Below are 27,331 nucleotides of genomic sequence, written 5' to 3'. Positions count from 1 at the left end.
GTGATCAGACTGATATCGACAAACGCATTTTTAAGGAAGGTATTCGTCTCTTAGAGGACAAAAATGTACGGTTTGCTATTATTAAAATGATTTCATGCAATGGTGCGGAAAGTATCTCATTTACAGAGGCAAAGTGCGGGTTTGAAGTTTTATTGGACAATGACAAAGAACCGTCGTTTGTCCCATTTTCAGTGATGTTTGGAAAAGGTGTTTCTTTCCTGAAAGAAATGGAAAATGCCAATAGCGAGGAAATAGAGAAACTACAAGGTCCAATGAAAGAGGCTATATTGTGTCTTGACAAGTTTTACAAATCGAAAGGTGAGATATACAAATATTTTATTGGCAGCAACACAACCAGATTGGGCACACTGCCCCAAATGGTCATTTAACCCCCGTTCAACGCGGACTTTTTTGCGTAGTGTCGTTCAAATATTTGACAAAATCGTCACCTTTGTTAACAAGTGTAACGTTTCTGTGTTTTAACAGGTCTGGTACAATCACTTGATTTAGCTACGTAGCTTGATTTACCTACATAGCTTTATTTACCTACCTGAGGTAGCTTTATTTAGCTACCAAATTGATCTATTTCTATTTAAAAGCATTTTTCTCAGGGTGTTCAGAAAAAATCATTTTGATGCAGTGATCATTTTCAACTTTGAATTCATCTGAAAACAACAGGTCCAGCACAATACCCCGATAAAGGTATATAGCTTGATAAAGCTATATAGCTTTATTAAGGTGTTTAAAATACCTTGATCAAGGTATTTTATGGAATGAAAATTCAAAAAAATCTTTAAAAATTAAATACTGAAAGTCGAGTTATGAGTTTTTGTCAGTGTGTCCACTCGTGCATGAAAAACACTCTGGTATCAAAAAGATTGATTGATTACTGTTTAACGTCCCTCTCCAGAATATTTCACTGATATGGAGACGTCACCATTGCCGGTGAAGGGCTGCAAATTTGGGCCTATGCTCGGCACTCAGGGCCATTGAGCAGGGAGGGATCTTTATCGTGCCACACCTGCTGTGACACGGGGCCTCGGTTTATACAGTCTCATCCGAAGGACCGCCTCATTTAGTCACCTTTTACGACAAGCAAGGGGGTACTGAGGAACTATTCTATTCTGGATCCCCACGGGGTGGTATCAAAAAGAAAGCATAAAATAACGTCTCCTCACATGACATGTTTTTATACTGATTTGTTTATGTTTGAGCACTTTACATGCATAGGTGAATTTACTGAAAACAACTCAGAACTCGACTTTCAGCAATTAATTTTTTAAGAATTTTTTTGAATTTTCATTACATAAAATACCTTGATCAAGGGTAGACCCCTTTATCGGGGTATTGTGCTGGACCTGAACAACTCATGAAAAATCCCTCTTGGAAAAATGTCTTTTTCTGCGCAATTGCAATCGTGCGTAGTTGCACCTATCAATCTTGTTTATCACTTCATAATTCCGCCATCTGCGGTGATGTGGAAAACTGTTGGTCATGCCGGCGAAACCGGCTTTAAATTTTGCATGACCAGTAAAAATGCTATCAGTGTCAGTCTGACTCCAAATGAATGACCCTTTTTTGGTTAAAAGTTTTTTAGCTCACCTGAGCCGAAGGCTCAAGTGAGCTTTTCTGATCACATTTTGTCCGGCATCCGTCTGTCCGTCTGTCTGTAAACTTTTCACATTTTCGACTTCTTCTCAAGAACCGCTGGGCCAATTTCAACCAAACTTGGTACAAAGTATCATTGGGTGAAGGGGATTCAAGTTTGTTCAAATGAAAGGCCACGCCCTCATTCAAGGGGAGATAATTGGAAATTAATGAAAATTTGGTAGCATATTTTAAAAATCTTCTTCTCAAGAATCACTGGGCCAGGAAAGATGAAACTTATAGGGAAACATCCTCAGGTAGTGTAGATTCAAGTTTGTTAAAATCACGACCCCCGGGGGTAGGGCGGGGCCAAAATGGCCGACCAAAGTTTTACATAGAAATATATAGAAAAATTCTTTAAAAATCTTCTTCTCAAGAATGACAAAGCCATAATTCATCATATTTACATGGAAGCATGTTCAGGTTGTGTAGATTCAAGTCTGTTCAAATCATGACCCCCGGGGGTAGGGCAGGGCCAAAATGGCTGTCCAAAATTTTACATAGAAATATATAGAAAAATTCTTTAAAAATCTTCTTCTCAAGAATGACAAAGCCATAATTCATCATATTTACAGTGGACCTTCAGATATCCAGACGCCAGATATCCGGATGCTTCAGTATCCGGACGATTTTTCATCGGAACGAAATTTTAAAATGTTATTCTGTCTTGTTTAACTGGTGATTCAGATATCCGGATGCTTCACATATCTGGACAAATTGACTGGGAACCAAAGCGTCCGGATAAATGAGGGTCCACTGTATATGGAAGTATGCTCAGGTAGTGTAGATTCAAATTTGTTCAAATCATGACACCCAGGGGTAGGGCGGGGCCAAAATGGCCGACCAAACTTTTACATAGAAATATATAGGAAAATCTTTAAAAATCTTCTTCTCAAGAATGACAAAGCCATAATTCATCATATTTATATGGAAACATCCTCAGGTAGTGTAGATTCAAGTTTGTTCAAATCATGACCCCCGGGGGTAGGGCGGGGCCAAAATGGCCGACCAAAGTTTTACATAGAAATATATAGGAAAATTCTTTTAAAATCTTCTTCTCAAGAAAAGCTAAGCCATAATTGATCATATTTATATGGAAGCATCCTCAGGTAGTGTAGATTCAAGTTTGTTCAAATCAAGACCCCCAGGGGTAGGGCGGGGCCAAAATGGCCGACCAAAAATATACATAGAAATATATAGGAAAATTCTTTTAAAAATCTTCTCAAGAATAGCCTAGCCATGATTTTTCATATTTACATGGAAGCATGTTCAGGTAGTGTAGATTTAAGTTTGTTCAAATCATGACCCCAGGGGGTAGGGCGGGGCCAAAATGTCCGACCAAAGTTTTACATAGAAATATATAGGAAAATTCTTTAAAAATCTTCTTCTCAAGAATAGCCCAGCCATAATTGATCATATTTATGTGAAAGCATTATCAGGAAGTGTAGATTCAAGTTTGTTAAAACAATGACTCCCGGGGGTAGGGCGGGGCCACAATGGCCGACCAAATTTTTACATAGAAATATATAGGAAATTTCTTTAAAAATCTTTTTCTCAAGAAAAGCCCAGCCATAATTGATCATATTTATGTGGAAGCATCCTCAGGTAGTGTAGATTCAAGTTTGTTCAAATCATGATCCCCGGGGATAGGGCAGGGCCAAAATGGCCGACCAAAGTTTTACATAGAAATATATAGGAAAATTCTTTAAAAATCTTCTTCTCATGAACAGCCAAACCACAATTGATCATATTTATATTGAAGTATTATCAGGTAATGTAGATTCAAGTTTGTTTAAACAATGACCCCCTGGGGTAGGGCGGGGCCAAAATGGCCGACCAAAGTTTTACATAGAAATATATAGGAAAATTCTTCAAAAATCTTCTTCTCAAGAATAGCCAAGCCATGATTGATCATATTTATAGGGAAGCATCCTCAGGTAATGTAAATTCAAGTTTGTTCAAATCATGACCCCGGGGGTAGGGCGGGGCCACAATGGCCGACCAATGGTGCTCAGGTGAGCGATGTGGCCCATGGGCCTCTTGTTTAACAATTTTAATAAATAAACTCAAATGTCATCAGAAAACAAACCTTTACATATCTTTTATCCATATTTACAACTTTTCATTCCCGGATTCAAACAACAACAGCTGCAAAAATACCATATAATAAGTAAACAACTTACATTTTAAACACTGGGCCTGGCAAGCTTGCATCATCATGTCAACAGCCATTATCCACAAGTTGTATTTGGTAAGATTGGGACCATTTTCTCGTAGTTTACGATTAAATTTGTAAAATGATCTTAAAATTTATTTTAAAGTTTAATTTTGTTTACCAATAAAAGTTACGAAAATGCTGTAAATTACACCATTTAAGTAAAATTTGTTATAAAGTAATAAAAATTTAATTATTTATTATCCTGCAAGGAGAATAATGTCTATTTTTAAGTAAATCCATCACGTGACGCCGTCGCTACTTTTAGATTGATAAACAAACACAGCGTCGAGAAAACGAAGTAAGCCCTTTGAGATACATCTCACTTTTGACATGGATGGCGTGTTACTATTAATATAAATTATCTTTAAATGTAATCAGTATCAACCATCTATACTCTTTTATGACGCATATTAACCTTCTATTAAGAATCGTTGTCAAAATGCAAGTTGCTTCGTTGTCTGTAATTTCCCGTGGACATACATGTCTATATTTAGACCTACTGTTTACGCACTTCCTTAATCAATATTCATGAAAAGATTGAATTCTTGATTGCAGATATTGCTTTATTGTTCTGTTATAACGAGTTTTACAGTTAAATTTTGTGGAAATATTATTTTTTCATTACACTTTATGTGTTTCAAATCATATAATCATTTCATGTTTCACATAGAAATCGGCATCCATACGGCTTATATTACTTTAATTCAAAGTAAAAGTTAAATTATCAATAAAAGCAATTTGAATTAATTCCTTTAACGTGTGTAATTTTTTAACGATTTTTTGGAATTTTTTTTTGCAAAGAATGACTACTCCCTTTGAAAACTGGTTCCCAGGTCCATAATCTAGTCGCTAATGGACAAATTTACAATGTTTAATCTCTGTAGACTTTAAAATTTGTTGCCATGTGTATACACTGGTTGACCTCAAGGGTTCAGATAAACGGAGGAAGGTTGGAAAAAAATGATCTATAAAACTATAATTAGGATAACTTGGAAAACATTTTTATCATTGTTGTATATAATTCTACCTTTTCAGAGAAAAAAAATTAAAAGAGATTTAAAACCAATTTCAAAATAATAATCGAATAAAACTTTGTTCACACATTGTTCATCGAGTTGCGTTCAGCATTCGCACATCGTTCACTCAGTCTGTTCACTCTGTATTCATTTACCATTCATTCAGCATTCGTTCCCTGTTCAGGTGGGAAAGAAGAACGTTTCAGGGACTGTATGGTGACAGTTAACAACACAATGCAAATCTGACCATTAAAACCAAAGGGTCACTTGCTAAAATTCGGCATTGATTCTGTATCAAAATAACCTACAATCCCCTCCTGCAGGGGACTAATAAATTTTATGATGAACTGTTAGTTGTGTACTAAAATCAAAACCTTTTTTTCAATTTATTTTGTAGGAAAAAATGAAACTTCATTGAAAACAGTCTTTGATATGAGGCATGATGGGAAATCCACAATCACCGAGACAGATATAACTATTTCGCTGGCTGAGCATCTTCTAGCTAAGCTAGCACCCGGGGAATCATATGTACTTGACAGCAAAGCAAAAGGAAAACAGAGCTGCAAGTGTGGATGCAAAAAAGAGCCTACATTTTCTTATACAGGAATAGGTATGATGAATGCAAATTTGAATTTGATGAGTTGTATTATTAATGTGGTTACACGTAAACCAATCTTAATAAGAATCAACTCATTGAAATAATTTCTATGATTATCTCCTAACTAGGAGAATTGGCAGGATTGATTTGTTAGCTCACTTGAGCTGAAAGCTCAAGTGAGCTTTTCTGATCATACATATTGTCTGTCTGTTCATCTACCTGTCCATCCTGCACATATCTGTAAACTCTTAGCTTTTTTTAACTTTTTCTGAGGAAACTACTGGGCCAATTTTGAACAAACTTGGTACAAAGCACTCTTGGAAGAAGGGGAATTTAGATTGTCAAAATCAAGGCCCCTTCCAAGGGCAGATAATCAATAAAAGATAGAAATGGGGAGGGGTCATTAAATTTTTAGCTCTTCTGAGCCAAAGGCTCAAAGAGCTAATGCTATGGCCATTTGTGCGGTGTGCGTCTTGCGGTGTGCGTTAACTTTTTAGCTCACCTGAGCCGAAGGCTCAAGTGAGCTTTTCTGATCAAAATTTGTCCGTCGTCTGTCGTTGTCGTTGTTGTTGTTGTCGTCGTTGTATTGTCGCAAACTTTTCACATTTTCATCTTCTTCTCAAGAACCACTGGGCCGATTTTAACCACACTTGGCACATGTATCCTTTTGTGAAGGGGACTCAAGTTTGTTCAAATGAAGTGCGACGTCCTTTTCCAAGGGGAGATAATAATAAATTTGTTAAAAATTAATGGCATTTTTAAAAAATCTTCTTCTCCAGAACCGATGGGCCAGGAAAGATGAAACTCATGTGGAATCATCCTCAAGTAGTGTAGATTCAAGTTTGTTCAAATCAGGACCCCCGGGGCAAGGGTTTTGGGCCAAAATGGCTGACCCAAGTTTTACATAGGAATATATTGGAAAAATCTTTAAAAATCTTCTTCTCCAGAACCATTGGGCCAGGAAAGATTGAAACTCATGTGGAATCATCCTCAGGTAGTGCAGATTCAAGTTTGATGAAATCATGACCCCCGGGGCAAGGGTGGGGCCAAAATGGCCGACCATAGTTTTACATAGGAATATATAGGAAAAATTTTTTAAAATCTTCTTCTCAAGAACCACTGGGCCAGGAAAGATGAAACTCATGTGGAATCATCCTCAGGTAGTGTAGATTTAAATTTGTTCAAATCATGACCTCCGGGGCAAGGGTGGGGCCAAAATGGCTGACCCAAGTTTTACATAGGAATATACTGTATACAGGGTTATTTTCGCCCCGTGTTATTTTCGCCCTGTTGCACTTGCGAACAATTTTGCCCCGTTTTAAATTCGCCCATTCATAGTTCCGTTAAAGAAATTATGCTTTCTTCTTTGACTTCACCCTGTTTAAAATTCGCCCAATCATGAAGAGGGCGAAAGGGGTGAAAATAAAACGGGGGCGAAAATTTCCCTGTATACAGTATAGGAAAAATCTTTTCAAAATCTTCTTCTCCAGAACCACTAGGCCAGGAAAGATGAAACTCATGTGAAATAATCCTCAGGTAGTGTAGATTCAAGTTTGTTGAAATCATGACCCCCAGGGCAAGGGTGGGGCCAAAATGGCTGACCAAAGTTTTACATAGGGATATATAGGGAAACTTTTTAAAATCTTCTTTTTAAGTACTTCAAAGCTATGATTAGTGATATTTATATGGAATCATCCTCAGGTAGTGTAGATTCTAGTTTGTTCAAATGATGAACGCCTGGAGGGGGGGGGAATAAATTCAAGCCTGATGTGCTCAGGTGAGCGCTGTGGCCCCTGGGCCTCTTGTTAGAAAATGGGCCATAACTCAAGAACCCCTTGGCAATTCTGTGTCAAATTTGTCACAGGGTATCCTTAAAATTGGCCCAAGGGCTACCATTTATACTAAAATAAGGGTTGTGACCCTAAAACAAGGGGAGGCAGATTTTCACCAAACTTACATACAATGATCAAGATATGTTGAAGATTAAAAATTGTTCAAGGCATGACCCTGGGGCAAAGGGCGTGGCTCAAGGTCAATTCAAAGTTGACCTAAATTTACAATTAATGAAAATGACTATATTTTGCTTACTATAAGGACTAAGATCATCAAATCTTGTAGATGCATCTTAGGACTTCACATAATGTTAACTCAAAAGTAGGTCACAGTGACCTACTTTTTTTAATTTTGCCGGCATTTTTTTTTTCAAATTGATTTGAAGGCATATTTAGGACTTTTTAAGGCCTATGATCATCAAACTTAGTCAGTTGATGCATCTTGGGTCTTTGAAAAATGTCAACTTAAAAGTAGGTCACTGTGACCTACTTTTTGAACTTTATGACTTATCCTTTTTGAAACATTTCATCCCATTATTTCAGACACTGAGAGGGTTAGAATCATCAAATCTTGTAAGTTGCTGCATCTTGGGACCTTAAAACATATTTAAGTAAAAGTAGGTCACTATGACCTACTTTTAGAATTTTGCAGGCATTTGTTTTCAAATTGTTTAAAATGCATATTTTGATAACCTTCAGACCAATGATCATCAAACTTGATCAGCTGATTCATCTTGGGACTCTGAAAAATGTCGACCAAAATGTAGGTCACTGTGACCTATTTTGACATTTCATGGCTATATTTCAGTATCTTAGGTATTTATTGGCTTAGAATCATCAAACTTTGTGCATTGAGGCATCTTGGGTTTTCGGAGAGTGACGACCAAAAAGTAGGTCATGGTGACCTACTTTCAGTATTTTATGTCTATATTTATGTATCTCCAGTACTTATTGGCTTTGAATCATCAAACTTTGTCAGTTGATGCATCTTGTGTTTTCGGAGAATGTCGACTGAAAAGTATGTCACGGTGACCTACTTTTGACATTTAATGGCTATATTTATGTATTTCTGGTACTTATTGGCTAAGAATCATCAAACGTTGTTAGTTTATGCCTCTTGGGTTTTCAGAGAATGTCGACCAAAAAGTAGGTCACAGTGACCTACTTTTGAATATCTCAGGTATTTATTGCCTTAGAATTATCAAACTTGGTCAGCAAATGCATCTTAGGCTTCTGATAAATGTCAACCAAAATGTAGATCTCAATGACCTATTTTTGACATTTAATGGCTACATTTAAGTATCTCCTGACCAGTACTTATTGGCTTAGAATCATCAAACTTTGTCAGTGTATGCATCTTGGGTTTTCAAAGAATGTTGACCAAAAAGTAGGTCATGATGACATTTATGGCTATATATAAGTCAGGGTTCGACACTGAGGGTAGCCCGCTGGCCCGGGACAACTGAATTTTGAGGTAGGGCTACTTAACATGCCTTTAAACTTGCCCTGCAGGACTACTAAGAATTTTATCAAATTTTCACTTAGAGCAACAGAAACAATTATCAATTGCACACAACATATCAAACAATTAATAAAATAATCTATTTTCAAACATGTTTTATCATAATAATTATTATTTTTGTAAGTCAAAGGTGATTTGAAATACTCTAAATGATTATAAATGTTGACTTTTTTGAACAGAAAAATATCTTAGGTACAATCATGAAAATACATATAATTTTTACCCAAAATACAGCCAGAATGCAGGATTTGGCATCTCTATTTTCCAGAATTTCCCGGTGGAGGCTCCCCATACCCCCACCAGCAGGAAGGGAAAACCCCCTCCCGTACCTTTACCCCCCTTGTCACTTCGCGACTCTGCCACCAGCCTTCGGCTGCTGGACAACTAATACATGAACAGGGCTAGTAGAAATCAGAAATGGCTAGCCCCCTGCTGACAACTATGGTTTTAAAAGTTAGTGTCGATCCCTGCCAAGTATATATATTTATGATGAAGAAAGTTGCATCTAGCATTATGGTTATTTTTTATGCCAGGTGACCTATTGCTATCCGTTGTTGTCCGCCGTCGTGCGTCGTGGGCTGTGCATTAACATTTAAACATTTTCAGCTTCTTCTCTGAAACCGCTCAACCAATTTCAACCAAATTTGGCACAAAGCACCTATGGGTGAAGGGGAGCAAAAATTGTGAATTTCATGGTCCCTGCCCCCCCCCCCTGGGGCCTGAGGGGTGGGGCCAAAACCACTTAAATTGTAGCAATCTTTAAAAATCTTCTTCTTTACTCCTGGACATTAAGCAGTCAAACTGTTTGCATGATTGTAATCAACATTGAGTCCTCTACCAAAATTGTGAAAATCATGGCCCTAAGGGTTAGGGGTGCTAGTGCTAGGGTGGGGCTAAATATTAATACTGTATAGTGAAAATGCATTACAACTTTGGAGATCTTCTTCTCTCCTCCTGGGCATTAAATAAGCTAACCAAGTACATAATTATGTTGAATAAGATTGCCTTTTCAAATATTGTGAATTTCATGGCCCCAGGGTCAGGGGTTCTGGTGTTAGGGCATGGCTCTAATAGATTATATAGTGAAAATGCATAAATTATTTAAAAATCTTCTCCTCTGTGCTTTGATATATAACCAAAGAACAATGTACATAGTTATAATAAATAATATATAAATTCTTCTCCTATGCTCCTTGGTATAAAACCAATAAACTATGTACATAGTAATGATGAGGAAGGATGGTTCTTCCAAATTTTGTGATTTTTTTTACCATTGGGTTAGGGGTTCTGGTGTTAGGGTGGGGCTCTAATGCTCTATAATGATTATATTGTGAAAACACATAAATTCTTTGGAAAGTTTTCCTTTTCTCCTTGGTATAGTGCCAATGATCTAAGTATATATTTATGATGAAAAAAATTTGCCTTTTCCAAAATGGTTAATTTCAGGGCCCCTATGTTAGAGGTACTGCAGAACAGGGAGGGGGGGGGGGTTATATAGCCTGAAAATAAAGTAATACTTTGAAATCTGCTATTTGATTTTAATCACCCATTTCTGATGACATGAAATTTATAAAATTTCCAAAATTTTGAAATATGTGGCAATGGAAATGCATTTTCTCTCTATTTCTCTGATCTGCCTTTGGGTATTCAATAACAAAAATAAACATGCTAAGTGTATAGTAATGATAAACAATGGTGCATCTTTCAAAATTATGCATTTCAAGCTAGGCTTAATAGCTTATGGTTTAAAATAGTCAAACCAATTTCAGTTGTTGGAAAGTTTTACATGTTACTCAGGTGACCTATAAGGCCCGTGGGCCTCTTGTCTCTTTGATCTAGCTCTGGGTATTAAGTAAACAGAGTAGGCATGCTAAGTATAATTTTGAAAAGCAATGGTGCCTCTTTCAAAATTGTTAATTGTGAATTTCATGGCCTCTAGTTTAAATTTGTTTGAAACTTTTTACACAATACTCAGGTGACCGATAAGGCCCTTAGGCCTATTGTTGTTTCATTTCATCATTTTCAAGACAAACATTTATCAACCTCATGAATTTCTGATGTTGGCCTATGATGAACCGCCATGATTTTCACTATCGAAAATAAGTGCTGTGCGATATTACTGGTTAACCATTGTATCCCGATTTAGTTCTTCACAAAACGTATTGCGGTTATTTTTTTTGTGAATAACGGTCATTCAATATGCTATATATTGTTACAAAAAGAGTTATTTGCCCTTTTCAAGGTAAAATATGGCGGCAAGCGAAGTGAAGTGTGATCAGAAACCAGAGAAGCGAAAAGAGGACAACTGTTAAATGAAAGCCCTTCATGTTAAAGCAGCATCTGAATATTACTACTTAATTCTTAAAGTTGTGCCACAAAAAACTTAGCTTGCCACTTGCATACAAACAACGCAATCAACTGCAAAATAGAATCCGACATCCAAATACACATACATGTTCAAGAAAACCATATATTTCTGTCCAGAAATATTTTTACCATTTACGCAAATACTGTAAAATCACATATTTTCAAGGGGACAAATTTTCTTGGTTTGATAAAAATCTCCTGGTTCGTGGGGATTTGATTTTGTAGATCAAGAATTAATTAGCACTTATGTATTTAACATTTTTAGCTCACCTCAACGAAGTTGGGGGAGCTTATGTAATACCCTCGGCGTCCCTGTTGGCGTCGGCGTCGGTGTTGACGTCTGCGTCCCAGGTAAAGTTTTTTGGAGCAGTTTTATTTGAAAGTACTTCTATGTCTTATATTGATTAGACATGCATGGAAGATGCTTTCAGTGTGTTTCATTGTACCAGTCAAAGTTTCAGATGCTGCAATTTCATCAAAGGAATGACCAGGTTTAGGTTTTTGGAGCAGGTTAACATTTTTGGTGCAGTTTTTGGTGTTGGTGTCATATACAAGGAACTATAAGCCCTATGTTGACCAAACTTGCATGGATGATACATCTCAGGATGCACACTACCAGGTTTGATTCAGATGCTGAATCTGACCTACATTTTCCGGTTGAGTGAACAGGTGAATGTTTTTGGTGCAGGTTTCATTTACATGTAACTATAAGTCCTATGTTGACCAAACTTGCATGGATGTTACATCTAAGGATGCACACTACCAGACTTGCTTCGGATGCTGAATCTGACCTACATTTTCCGGTTGAGTGAACAGGTTAAAGTTTTTGGTGCAGGTCTCATTTCCAAGTAACTATGAGCACTATAATGACCAAACTTGCATGGATGATACATCTAAGGATGCACGCTACCAGGCTTGCTTGGTATGCTGAATCTGACCTACATTTTTCGGTTGAGTGAACAGGTTAAAGTTTTTGGTGCAGGTCTCATTTCCTAGTAACTATGAGCCCTATAATGAGCAAACTTGCATGGACGATGCATCTTAGGATCCGCACTAATGGACTTGCTTCGGATGCTGAATTAGACATACATTTTTCAGATAATGGACCAGGTAAAAATTATGGATGCAGTTCTATTACCAAACAAGATGTGTTTGTAAAACACTGATGCCCCCGTATTGCAACATAGCAAAGATTAAGCTTTTATTTAATGCTAATCTAATTAATTGGTACCAAAAGTAGGGTATTGTTACTGGAAATTGTGAAATTTGAAAGTAAGCTAATGTTTAAGTTTTTAATAAGTACAAAAATCTCCAAGGTCAAGGTCAAAATGTCAATGTAATTAGTATGAAATGAAAGGTCTTGCCACATAAAATACTTATGTAGAGCATGAAAGCCCTAGCCCTAACCGTTCAGAAGTTTTGGCCAAGGTTAAATTTTTTTAAAAGTAGGTGAAACTCCAAGGTCAAGGTCAAAGGGTCAAAGTAATTGTTTTCAAATGTAAGGTCTTGTAATAAGGAACAAATATGTAAAGTATGAAAGGAATTAGCCCTAAGTTTTAAAAGTAATGGTCAAGGTTTGCTTTTTTAAAGTAGGTCAATCTCAAAGGTCAAGGTCAAAGGGTCAAGGATTTTCATATCCAATGAAGGGTCTTTTCACAAGGATTACACATATGAAGAATAAAGGCCTTATCTCTTACCGTTCAAAAGTTATGGCCAAGGTTAAAGTTTTACACAGGTACGAAAATCTACAAGGTCAAGGTCAAAGAGTCAAGGTTGTTGGTTTCCAGTGAAAGGTCTTTTAACAAACATTACATATGTGAAGTATAAAAGTCCTGGTGTCTACTGTTCAAAAGATATGGCCAAAGTAAAATTTAAAAGATTTTCTTAAAAAGTAGGTCAAACTCCAAGGTCAAGGTCAAAGGGTCAAAGTTATTGTTATCAAATGAAAAGTCTTGTCATAAGAATAAAATATGTAAGGTATGAAAGCACTAGCCCTAACTCTATAAAAGTTATGGTCAAGGTTTGCTTTTTTAAAGTAGGTCAAGCTCAAAGGTCAAGGTCAAAGGGTCAAGGATATTCATATCCAATGAAGGGTCTTCTCACAAGGATTACATATATAAAGTATGAAAGCCGTATCCCTTACCGTTCAAAAGTTATGGCCAAGGTTAAAGTTTTTTCACAAGTATTGAAAACTACAAGGTCAAGGTCAAAGGGTCAAGGTTGTTGGTATCCAGTGAAAGGTCTTTTAACAAACATTACATATGTGAAGTATAAATGCCCTGGTATCTACTTTTCGAAAGATATGGCCAAAATAAAATTTTAAAATTTTCATGTAAAAGTGGGTCAAACTCCAAGGTCAAGGTCAAAAGGTCAAATTTGGTGGTACCCAAAGAAAGGTCTTGTCACAAGGAATACACATATGAAATATGAAAGTCATAGCTCCACTTAATCAAAAGTTATGGGCAAGGTTAAAGTTTTTGCGGACAAACGGACAAACAGAGAGACAGACAGACATGACAAAAACTATATACCCCCGAAACTTCGTTTACGGGGGCATAAAAAGTATAAGGCTTATATAACATTGTATAAACCAAACTTGCACAAATGATGCATCAAGGGATGAAAACTCTCAAATTTGCTTCAGATGCTGGATTTTAATTAAATTTTCATGAAAAAGAACTAGTTAGAAGTTTTTATATAGCTCTATTTCAAAGTATCAGATCAAAATTGCATAGATATTTTCATTTTGGGCTGTACACTTTTTTTTGGTGAATTGTGTGACTTTGCCTTACTTAAAGACAACATTCATTGAGGTGAGCTCTGTAATCTCTGATTACCTATGTTTTATTTTGTGGTGGACATGAAATTGTTGGTATCGTCATACATTGAAAACAATGAAAATATCCCCCCCCCTACCCCCCACGAAAATTTGTGATTTCACAGTAACATATTTTCTTGATTTTAAATCTAGCAATCACTTTAGTAAAAATCAAAAAAGATAATTTTGACCTCACAAATGTAATATATAGGTCAATGCGCGATCAATGAACAGGTTTCATATAACTGTAAACACAAAACAGTCAGTGTCTGAGGAAAATTCATGAGTGAATTAAATGACAGTGAATTATTTTAAGCTTGAATTATTCTTTTATAAATAATGCTACATTGAATATTACTCGAAGGAAAGATGATAAGTATTTGTCCTCTCTCCCGTCTTATTATTTAAACTAAACACAAGGAGAAAGTTGTCTCTGAATAATCTGTATGACATCCAGCTAGAAAATACATTAAAAACCTTATTTCAACAAAGTTTATTCAATTTAACTTAGGTTTATTATTCTTATCCAGTTTATTTCAGTTATACGTATTATACGGGTACACATAGAATTTCTCTTCACTTGAAGTATAAAATCACTTACTTGTACATGGACTATAAAGTTTTTGCTCATTTAATAAGTCATGACTCCATCAAAATGAAATTTTACTGAGAACAATAAGATGTTTTAAGAACCCATTTTATATTGATAACCATATCGAAATATTAACCATTTTTGAGTTATAGAGCAAAAGCTTTCAAGGCCCCTAGATCCTTAATTTGAGGGGCCAGCCCCTTTTTAATGATGTCAAATGATAGAACTTAAAATTCAAGCCCCCTCCCCCACCTCGGTAAACTTTCATTTCTGATCTGATGTGTTTTTCCTAGCCAATTGCTCAGGTGAGGGATGTGGTCCCTGGGCCACTGTCTTTGAGTCACTTTTGCCAGTCATGCTGTTCTGCATCACATCCTAGGATAGTGTAGACTCTAAATTGTTTAAATCATGACCCCCAGGTTTAGGGTGGGGCCATAGGAAATTCTCCCAAGTTTTATATTGAAATATATAGAAAAAAAGGCAGGGTCATAATAGGTATTACAAATTGGAAATCTTGTAGAGAATAGCATGGTCAAACTTACTTAGGTGAGCCATGTTGCCCATAGACCTCTTGTTTTTTTTTTTTATTTAAGAGATTCTGAGTTCTTCAGCTAGTTAGCTCATTTATTTTGTATTACAGGTCATGAGCTAGTGTGGCATGGATTTATTGATATTGTCTTCTCATCACATCTGGGTGTACCATCAATAGCCAGTGCTCTGGTGGAGGAAGAAGAAGAAACCACTCCCAAAAAAAGAAAACTTGATGAAGGGGATGGTAATGGTTTTGAATTATTTATGGTTCATAAGCCCTCTTACTCATAGAAAATGTTTCCATAAGAAAAGTATATGCTAAATAAAATACGAACAATTTTATCATGGCTTGTAGGACAAAATTTGACAAAAAAAACGCACTAGAGATTTGTGTCAGTAAGAGTTATCTCTATTATCAGAGTATCAATGTACCTTAAAGAGTTTGATATCCACAATTGCATCTCTAGTTTTTTTGAGGCGCATTGTTTTCTATGCAGCCTCATTGCTATCACCTGGCAATTCTTTCTTATCTGAACTGCGGCGGCAAAGGACTCAACAATATTGATTCTTAACACGTTATTAAAAATAGTGCTTATGTACATTGACAAGTTGGCGATATCCATTGTTAATTTTAAACTGCTAATAACACAAAATCTCACACATACATGTTGTTTTAACTTTGAATCAACAGAGGTTACGAAAAATGAAAAAATAAAAAACAATTAAAACAGAGAGAAAACAACAACAAACGTGCACTGCGCGGAGTAAGATCTATTTGCATAACAACAGCTCATACTATGAATTACTCGGTTTCGTATCGGGTTCATAATAAACCGTATACCAAGCCCAATCATTTATTTTAGTCCCGTATATGTATATAACATTTGTAATATATTGTGCCATTTATATTGGGAAAAAGTTAAAAACAAGGAAGTGATATTTATAAAAGTGCACATAATGAAAGAAACTGAAATAATTCAAATATCAAATTATTTAATATCATTCAATAATCATTACTAGTAATGAATTTCTATATTGACATTCATTATTTCATCTTCCTAATAGTCAAAGAATAAAAATTTTAAAAAGAGAATTAAAATACAATTAAAATCAATTATGATTCAATTTGAATAGCAATGAATTATAACCGATATATCTTTTAAAAAAAATGTTTTTCCTCTCCTGATCGATTGGCTAAAATTCAGAGCCATGGTTCAAATTTTTTAACCTCAAAGAAACGTTAAATATTTTTAAAATTCTTATTCCTGGATTATTTCATTCCCTTAACATTGATGTTGAATTTCTCCAAAAAAAAAGAAGTTTTATACCCTCAATGCAATGCGCCTCTCCGGCCTGCAGGCCTTTGATTTAGCTCTTTGGAGCCAAAGGCTCAAAGAGTTAATGCAATGGCCATTTGTGTGGTGAGCATAAACTTTTTAGAATATGGGCCATAACTCAAGAACTCCTTGGCCAATCAGTGTCAAATTTGTCACAGGGTATCCTTGGCCTTATGGCTACCATTTGTACTGAAATATTAAACAAGATAATCAGGAAAACAAAAACCAAAAGTACTAGTTGCTAAAAATCTTCTCAAGAACAACCAGGCAGATTTTCATCAAAATTACATACAAGGATCAGGATATGTCGAAGATTAAAATTTGCACGGGGAATTACTCTGGGGGAAAGGGCATGGTCTCAAGGTCACTTCAAAGTTGACGTAAATTTACAATTAATAGAAGCGTTTATGTTTTGCTTACTATAAGGACTAGGATCATCAAATCTTGTAAGTTGATGCTTCTTAGGACTTCATATCATGTTAACTTAAAAGTAGGTCACAGTGACCTACTTTTTAAATTTTGTGGGTATTTGTTTTCAAATTGTTTGAACATTTTAAGGCCTATGATCATCAAACTTTGTCAGTTGATGCATCTTGGGTCCTCAAGCAATGTCAGCTTAAAGTACATCATCATAACAACAATTGCATGCGATTGAGTTGGTGCTTATTTGACAGTGTCACATTATCGACACTATCAATATATCCATATATAATGAGTTTCAAAGCATTTTATCAAAATGTAAAAGTTATAGCTATATTAAGTATATAAGTAATATCAAGTGTTAAACGCAAAATGACCTCCTACACCTACAATACACACCTATTAACCGTAAAATGGTTTTAGCTTAGTTTGGTGAATAGCTTCTTAGAACACATGCAGACAAAAAAGTACCGGAGAACAAAGAAGAAAAAATGAATAACTAGAGCAAAGCTCATTGCAAAGCAACCAGTAGGTCTTCTGTCCTGTTTGAACGGAAGTTACTTTCATTTAAAAAAGAGTAATGACGTCCAGAAATGGTTTAAATCCCCTTAATCTATGTTAAGGTCATACGCAACGTAGTTTGAACTTTTTAGCTCACCTGAGCCGAAGGCTCAAGTGAGCTTTTCTGATCACATTTTGTCCGTCGTCCGTCCGTCTGTCTGTCTGTCTGTCTGTCCGTCTGTAAACTTTTCACATTTTCGACTTCTTCTCAAGAACCACTGGGCCAATTTTGACCAAACTTGGTACAAAGCATCCTTGGGTGAAGGGGAATTTAAATAGTTTAAATGAAGGGACATATCCCCTCGCAAGGGGAGATAATCAAGAAAAGACAAAAATAGGGTTGGGTCATTAAAAAATCTTCTTCTCAAGAACCACTGGGCCAGGAAAGATGAAACTCATGTGGAATCATCCTCAGGTAGTGTAGATTCTAAATTGTTCAAATCATGACCCCCGGGGGAAGGGCGGGGCCACAATGGGGAATCAAAGTTTTATATAGAAATATATAGGAAAATTCTTTGAAAATCTTCTACTCAAGAACCACTGGGCCAGAAAAAGTGAAACTTATGTGGAAGCATCCTGGTATAATGTAGATTCTAAATTGTTCAAATAATGACCCCCCAGGGAAGGGCGGGGCCACAATGGGGAATCAAATTTTTACATAGAAATATATAGGAAAATTCTTTGAAAATCTTCTTCTCAAGAACCACTGGGCCAGAAAAAGTGAAACTTATGTGGAAGCATTCTGGGGTATTGTAAATTCTAAATTGTAGCAATCATGACCCCCGGGGGAAGAGCGGGGCCATTATAGAAAATCAAAGTTTTACATAGAAATATATAGGAAAAATCTTTGAAAATCTTCTTCTCAGGAAGCACTGGGCCAGAAAAGCTGAAACTTATGTGGAAGCATCCTGGTATAATGTAGATTCTTAATTGTTCAAATAATGACCCCCAGGGGAAGGGCGGGGCCACAATGGGGAATCAAAGTTTTATGTAGAAATATATAGGAAAATTCTTTGAAAATCTTCTACTCAAGAACCACTGGGCCAGAAAATATGAAGCTTATGTGGAAGCATTCTGGGGTAGTGGTAATTCTAAATTGTAGGAATCATGACCCCCAGGGGAAGAGCGGGGCCATTATAGAAAATCAAAGTTTTACATAGAAATATATAGGAAAAATCTTTGAAAATCTTCTTCTCAGGAACCACTGGGCCAGAAAAGCTAAAACTTATGTGGAAGCATCCTGGTATAATGTAGATTCTTAATTGTTCAAATAATGACCCCCAGGGGAAGGGCGGGCCACAATGGGGAATCAAAGTTTTATATAGAAATATATAGGAAAATTCTTTGAAAATCTTCTACTCAAGAACCACTGGGCCAGAAAATATGAAGCTTATGTGGAAGCATTCTGGAGTAGTGTTAATTCTAAATTGTAGGAATCATGAACCCCGGGGGAAGGGCGGGGCCATATTAGGGAATCAAAGTTTTACATAGAAATATATAGGAAAAATCTTTGAAAATCTTGTTCTCGGGAACCACTGGGCCAAAAAAGCTGAAACATATGTGCCCATGGAAGGATCATGGGGTAGTGTAGATTTCAAAATGTCTAAATTATTATCAGTGGGGTAGGGTTGGTATGCATTATGTATAACAAGGGGGAAATCTGGTAAAGAACAGAATGTTCAAAGCTTCTCAGGTGAGCGATGTGGCCCATGGGCCTCTTGTTTGGGTTGTCCCCTGGAGTTGAAGAGTTCCACTAAATGAAGGACCTGTGTACAGTATTTTTAATGTCTATAAATGGATTTGTACACCTCTTCTAAAACAATTTTTGAAGAAAAAAAATCTGAAATTTATGTTTTATAATTTTTGTACATTTTTATTTGAATAATGCAAAAATTTTCAAAATTTGATATCTTTTCAAAACGTCTGGTGAGGCATGCTGATTTTTTGTCTATGAACAAGTAATTATATTATAAGTTTAACTTTGGAATATCTTGGAAATCTATCAGTAGGTAAGGTACGTTGCGCATGTCCTTAATTAGGGCCCTATTGTGGGAGCCCTATAGTAATCACTCTGTCTGCCCGTCTGTCATTCTTCTGTCCACTAATTTTCTGTTTCTAATTAAGTTCAAATTTGGTATGGTTGTTCAGTAGGCTGAAAGACATATTTTGATGTTAAATTTGTTTCTCTATGTCCTCTGGTTTGGAGCTGGGGTGGTAGGGTAGATTCCTTAATTTTATATATGAATGAATTGGCATAGAGAGATAACTTCTGAAAATGTTCCCATTGTAAACTGAATACTGCAATGAATGAGTCCCTTCAATGGAATTAATTAGCTTTCCTCCTGAAGAAAATCCTAGCATTATCTTTATCTGTCATATTGAGATTAATAACCACCTCTGCAAATGAAGTTTGTTTTGAAGTTCTGAAATGTGGATTTAAGTACACATGTAAATGTTTATACTTTGTTTTTGTTAAAATACCCTACACAATGAGTTCAGATTTCCAATGAATTCTAAAACAAGAAAGAAGCCGAAGGCTCAAGTGAGCTTTTCTGATCAAAATTTGTCCGTCGCTGTTGTCATCGTCGTCGTAGTCGTTGTCATTGTAAACTTTTCACATTTTCATCTTCTTCTCAAGAACCACTGGGCCAATTTCAACCAACCTTGGAACAAAGTATCCTTGGGTGAAGAGGATTCAAGTTTGTTCAAATGAAGGGCCACGCCCTTTTCCAAGGGGAGATAATCATGAATTTTTTAAAAATTAATGGCATTTTTAAAAAAAATCTTCTTCTCCAGAACCACTGGGCCAGGAAAGATGAAACTCATGTGGAAGTATCCTCAGGTACTGTGGTGTAGATTCAAGTTTCTTCAAATCATGATCCCGGGGCAAGGATGGGGCCAAAATGGCCGACCCTAGTTTTACATAGGAATATATAGGAAAAATCTTTAAAAATCTTCTTCTCAAGAACCACTAGGACAGGAAAGATGAAACTCATGTGGAAGCATCTTCGGGTAGTGTAAATTCGAGTTTGTTCAAATCATGACCCCTGGGGCAAAGGTGGGGCCAAAATGGCCGATCAAAGTTTTACATAGGAATATATAGGAAAAATCTTCTTCTCCAGAACCACTGGGCCAGGAAAGATGAAACTCATGTGGAATCATCCTTATATTATAGGTAGTGTAGATTCAAGTTTGTTCAAATCATGAGCCCCGGGCAAGGGTAGGGCCAAAATGGCCGACCCTAGTTTTACATAGGGATATATAGGAAATATCTTTAAAAATCCTTCTCAATTACCACTGGGCGAGGAAATATGAAACTCATGTGGAATCATCCTCAGGTAGTGTAGATTCAAGTTTGTTCAAATCATGACCCTGGCCCTGGGGATAGGGTGGGGCCAAAATGGCCGACCCAAGTTTTACATACAGAAAGTACTTCAAAGCCATGATTAGTGATATCCGGGGTATTTATATGGAATCATCCTCAGGTAGTGTAGATTCTAGTTTGTTCAAATGATGAACACCTGGAAGGGGGGGGAGGAGCCAGATGTGCTCAGGTGAGCGCTGTAGCCCCTGGGCCTCTTGTTTTTTTTGCTCTTAATATGTAAATTCAAGAATATCTATCATTACTGAAAAAGTTCTTATTGTAAATTTAGAAGAAAATGATGAAAGAGAAGAACAATTAATCCCTTGGGATTAATTATCTAACCTTCTGAAGGAATCCTTTATCTGTCACAGATTAATGAGAACCTTTGTCTGCAACTGTTGTTGGTTTTGAAGTTAAGGTCAAGCCTTCATAATATGTATATGCATTCATTGAAGGCTGGAATTTTATATACAACACAAAATTCATTATTGTTTATATATACATTCAATGTTGAATTGTTCTTTACTGCGTTATTGAAAAACAAGGATATTATTTACAGGGTTTTTGATATCCGGGAATTAATTTTTAGAACACAGTGGCTGTTTAAGTGCATATAGGCAACACCCATCAGCCACGTAATTCTAAATTTATAGGACCCGAGACAGTGCTGTGATTTTTCTTATTTCTCTTTCATTTTGACATCGTTTTGAATAAGTTATTGCTTATTAACATTAATGTTTTCTCAGCAGTGTGTTTCGGTGGTTTTATATCGTATTGATGTATTAAAAATCAAAATCACGGCCCCACCTTCATCAGGGATCCGGCTGTAATTTTTATCATGGCAAAATAGCATTTGTTAGCAAATCACCAATACTTTTATGCTTAGCATATGCAATCATTGGTTTTGTTTGAAAAATTTGTTTACAAGTTTCATCTTTCAAGATTAATGACCAGTATTTTAATAATTTGGATTTCCGACCTTTGATTCTTGGATCATACTTTGTAATAAGAACATTAGGTATTTCCTTCGTTTTCTTAGTTTCTTGTAACGTTATGACTCTGTTTAAAGCCAAGGAGTCATTAATAATTGGGTCAATCTCAATTTTCTTGTATTCTCTTTTTAAAAGATGTGATCTGAACTCAGCAAGTTCTTCCTGAAATTGTGTCTTGTCACTTGTATTGCGAACATGTCTTATACATTCCCCCTTCTAAAATCCTTAAATACTGATTTGGGGTGAGCGCTGTGGCGGTGCAAATATTGAAATGTATTTGTTGGTTTTATTTATGACTTCACATCAAGAATATGATAATCTTGGAATCGGGTTCCTTTGTATACACATGTGTCCAGAAATGGTAGTGATACCTCAGATAATTCATAGGTAAATTTCAGTAAGGGATGGCATTCATTTGCTGTTTTGAAAAACCACTTTATTTCGTTTTCCGAGCCATCATAAATCATCACGGAATTGCCCATGAAAACAAATTTTCTGTTTGTATTCCGAGTTGTTTACTAACATTTCAGTTATTTGATACATTCTAATGTCCGATATTTCTGGACTTCAGGGGCTTCCCATTGGACACCCGATTGTTTGTTTCTAATATTTGCCATTGAATTCAAATATTGTGTATTCTAGAATGCACTTTAGTAAAAACATCAAGTCAGCTGTTTCAGGACAAGGAATGTCTGAGTGCATGCTGCAGTCGAAATTCGATAGCGCTTCTTCTACCGCCGTAGACAGTTCATTGAAGGTCATATTTGTATACATTGATGTTACATCGTAAGTGACAAGTAAGCAGTTCTTTGGCGGTTTGATACTTTCAATTTTATTGATGAAATCTTTTGTGTCTTTGATATACGTTTTTGAGAATGATATGTCCTGATTAATCACTCAAAATTGTTTCCAAATTACATTTTGATACGAAGTTTTGAAGACCACCGCATATAAGTAAAGATTCTTTTATATTATGTGTGACATTCTGCCAGATTATATGATCAAATATTTTTTCTGTGCAGCAAGTCCACGTAATGTTTGAACAGCCCTTGTAGTCTGATTTCATTAAATCTTGACACAAGATAGCTTTAGTCTACACTTAGAAATATTGTTTAGTGCATTCATTTGGTTCTTTTTTTGTGGCATTCTTCCTTAAGTTTTGGTTAATTATATGAATTAAAACTTAAAATTTTTTTATTAACTTCAGAAGTTCTTTGAAATAACTAAAGGTTCTGTGAGCAATGACCTCACTAAATAATACCCACTGCCTCCCATAAGATTATCATGGCAGTATCCATGTTTTGCTCTGGAAAATCCAAATTATATGTTAGATCAAAAAATAAAATATCAGGTGCATAATAGCAATTTAATATGAAATAAGGATTCTGTGAAATAGTGGTAAAGCGTAACATATGGACGGACAGACATACAGCTAAACAGATGGACTGACATACTGATTACTATGTACCCTCCCACTTTTCAAGCAGAGGGTTTTTAAAAAAAGTCAATCTGATGACTGAGGTTGTAATGTATGGGTCTATTAAAAAATTAATAAAAATTCTTTTTTATATATATCTCTAATATTGCTTAATGAGGTATGTATATTCCATGAATAAGCTTATATTCTTTGCACATAACACCTTAATTGACAGACATTTTCTCTTGAATTCTAGGTAAAGATAAAGATGGTTCACCAGGAGGAAAGACAATAACAGAAGTCAAACATGAAATTCCAGAGCAAACCCTAGTACAAGCACTAGCTCAGACAATAGTATTTTCACTGGTTCAGAAACAAAGACACCCAGATTTTTTAAATCATATGGTACCTAACATTGTGATTTCTCCTGAAAAATTTGAAATAATGATGTATGATGCAGATAAGGATATTTTACTGTGCAGCAATTCAGTTTTCTTGTTCAATCTAGACGTTCGAGAAAACAGAACTCTTACAAACGAGGCTGTTATTGTTCTTTGGATGGTCCTACACTACAGAATTTTTTGTTCAGGATTTGATACAGCTAGTCAAGCTGTAATTGAAAAATGCAAGTCAAATTTTAAGAATCTTGTTCAAAGCAAATGGAACATTTATTCAGATTCACTGAAATGTTGTGTTGCTGGATTTCCGTCAGTTAAAAGTTGGTCTGTAAATGAATTACTGCAGCGTGGACATCAGTTGAGTTTAAATTAATTATAGTATATAGAATAAGAAAACCGAAATAATTCACTCTGTCATGATTGTTATTTTTTAGATCACCTGAATAGACTCAGATGACCTATTGCTTTTTGTTTTCTTCCATCATTGTGTGTTATTTGAACTCTCTGAAACCACTGAACCAATTTCAACTAAATTTGGCATATTAGCATGTATGGGTTAAGGGGAACAAAAATTGTGAATTTCATAGATCCTGCCCCCCTTCCCCCTGGGGCCTGAGGAGTGGGGCCAAAACTACTCAATTTGGTGCAATCTGTATAAAATTTCTTCTTTACTCTTGGACATTAAGCAGTCAAACTGTTGCTATGATTGTAATCAGCATTAAGTCTCCTACCAAAATTGTGAATGACATGGCCTCAGAGTTCTAGTGGGAGGGTGGGGCTATATAAATTATATAGTGAAAATGCATAAATTCTTTGAAATTCTTCTCTGTTCATGGGCATTAAATTAACGGGGATAATCAATTGTATAGTTATGTTTAATAAGCCTGCCTCTTTCAAAATTGTAAATTTCATGGCCTCTGGCTTAAACCATGAATCAAATTCAATTGTTGGAAAGTTGTTACATGATACTCAGGTGACCTGTAAGGCACATGGGCCTTATCTTTTTTACAATATCATCTTTAAATGATATTTTTTTGTGATATCACTTATAGATATCTAAAATATTTAAATTGAGAAGGAGTATACATCATTTATGTTCTTTTTCCATGTCAATCAACACATTTTCAAAACACTTTTTATATGGGAAAATAATTATAAACACTTTTTAAGAAAAATGTTATGAGTGTTATCAAAATCTTATAATAACACAAACATGGTAACTTCAATATGATTTTCTCTCAATTTTTTCATTAAAAACATGTTTTTTTTTACATGATTGCTGATGGATACTTGCTATGAAGCTCTTCAAGATAACTTTGAGGACAAAAATGTGTATTTCATATATTTAAAATGGTTGACAATTATATAAATGTAATGAGATTGATGATACAATTACAACAGGCTGTCAAGGATATCAAATTTTCAAATATCAATTTTTTTCTTATGAACTGATGGCTGAAGGAGCTCATTTAATACTTTGGTTATAATATTTAAATATTATGATGTCTTGATAGTTGTTGAATGAAGTAATATTATTTTTTGGTGATTATTTAACCTTTTTTTGTTGTTTTCACATTACAATCATTTATACCTTCCTTTATATATACTGATTTCTGAAATGTTGCATTTTTATTGTTGCAAGGAAGACAAATTTTATCAATATTTTTAGAATATATATATATATACATATATATACATATTTATAAATATACTGACAGCTCAAGTCCTTAGACTACTATATTTTTACTTAATTTCTATTTAGGTCACCTGAGTTGAAAGCAGAATTGAGATTTTCTGATTACATTCTGTCCGTAGTCCATCTGTCATTCTGCAAACTTTTCACATTTTCAACTTTTCACAATCTACTTGGCCAATTTTAACCAAACTTGCCACAAAGCATCCTCTGGTGAAGCGGATTCATGTATATACAAATGAAGGGTCATGTCCTCTTCATAGGGGCGATAATTCAGAAATAATATAAGTTTGGTAGCATCATTTTCAAAATCTTCTCAAGAATCACTGTTTCAGGAAAAATGAAATTAATGGGGAAACATTCTCAAGTAGTGTAGATTCAAGTTTGTTCAAACCATGAACTCTAGGGGTATGGCAGAGCCATACAAGATGATCAAAAAATTTACATAGGAGTATAAAGGTATAATCTTGAAAGATCTTTTTCTCAAGAACAGCAAAGCCATGATCATGAGAGGCCATATTTATATGAAAGCGTTCTCGGTTTGTTTAGATAGGAATTTGTTCAAGACATGACTCCTGTAGTTGTGTTGTCCCACAGGGGAAGATCCCTGTTTTACATGGAAATGAAATGGAAATTTTTAAAAATCTTTTCCAAAAGAACACCAAAGCAATGATTGGTCATATTTGTATGAAAGCTTTCTCAGAGAGTGTAGATTAAAGTATACTCATAATCGATAGATTTAGGGTGAAATTATACTATGTATCAAAAAAGTTAGAACATCTTTTACTTTGCCAAATCAGTTATTTTACAGTTGAATGATTGTCATTCCATTACCTGTGGATGATTTTAAGCCCTCTTAACAGAAATCAACAAAAAGCATTTTAAGTAAAACTATAGACAATATTTTGGGTGTTTATACCCCCCCCCCTTACGAAGTTTGGGGGTATATAGGAATCACCTTGTCCGTCTAGCTGTCTGTCAGTCTCTCTGTGCAAACATGTCCGGTCCATACCTTTTCTTTTGGAGGGACATTAGATCTGCAACTGTACTCAAAATTTCATAATTCGTGTCCTGTTCAGATCTTTCTTAAGATTGCCCATGACCATAGGGTGTGTCATGACCTTGACCCAAGGTCATTTGTGGAAGTTCAAGGTCAATGTAAGAAAAATTTCATAATTCCTGTCCGATCCATATCTTTCTTATGGATAAACTTAGTAGGTTCTCATTTCACACAAAGATTGCCCATAACCTAAGGGTGTGTCATGACCTTGACCCAAGGTCATTTATTTAGGGAAATTCAAGGTCACTAAAACAAAAATATCATAATTAGTGTCTGGTCCATATCTTTCTTATAGATAAACTTAGTAGGTTCTAATTTCACACAAAGATTGCCTATGATCTTAGATTGGTCACAAGTATAGTAGATTTAGATTTTTTTCTTATTATGAATTGGGGGGGGGGGGGTATAGAAGGGACTGCGGTTTAAGTTCAGAATTACAAAGGTTTAAAAAGCCACAGTTAGTCAATGAAACATGCAAGTATCCTTTGATAGTATAGACTTAAATTTGTACATTTCATAACTCCTCCCAGATACGAATAGCCACAATGTTCAGGTGAGCAATAACTCAACCAACAGTTTCAATTCATTTTCTTACATATACTGAAATGAAATTTAGTCTTCAGGTTAATGAAGAGGATATGTAGGTCAGGTTCTGTTTTGGGTATTGTCAAGCAATTTTTGACAGATAATGAGCGTAGATGTAGAAAACTTCCTACTTTTTCTCAGTTTCTCTTCATTTTTTGCTCTACTGGTCAGAGACCAGAAGAGCTTATGGGATAGTAATGCATCCGGCCGTCTGTCTGTCTGTCTGTAAACAATTTTTCAAAACGCTACTCCTCCTACAGTTTTAGTTTGATTTCAGTATAACTTGGCACACAAGTATACTACACTAAGATACATGGAATAGTGCATCAGTTTTAAATTTCGATAAACGGTATTGCCATGGAT

General features: G+C 35.6%; 1 protein-coding gene across 1 annotated transcript; it reads left to right on the top strand.

Moving 5' to 3' along the window:
- Positions 1-25,362, top strand: LOC134275333 (uncharacterized). The gene is made up of 4 exons (XM_062757610.1): positions 1-318; positions 5,279-5,491; positions 15,251-15,385; positions 23,489-25,362. Exons 1-4 carry the CDS (start codon positions 87-89, stop codon positions 24,001-24,003), a joined length of 1,095 nt encoding a protein of 364 aa, XP_062613594.1. The 5' UTR covers positions 1-86; the 3' UTR covers positions 24,004-25,362.
- Positions 25,363-27,331: the final 1,969 nt, after the last annotated feature.

This window comes from Saccostrea cucullata, unplaced genomic scaffold (genome assembly GCF_032062105.1).
Source record: "Saccostrea cucullata isolate Sc308-1 unplaced genomic scaffold, CSIRO_AGI_Scuc_v1 ctg660, whole genome shotgun sequence".
In the NCBI taxonomy this organism is placed as follows: Eukaryota; Metazoa; Mollusca; class Bivalvia; order Ostreida; family Ostreidae; genus Saccostrea; species Saccostrea cuccullata.
The sequence above is the reverse complement of the archived record's forward strand: the minus strand, read 5'-3'. Positions and strand labels throughout refer to the sequence as shown.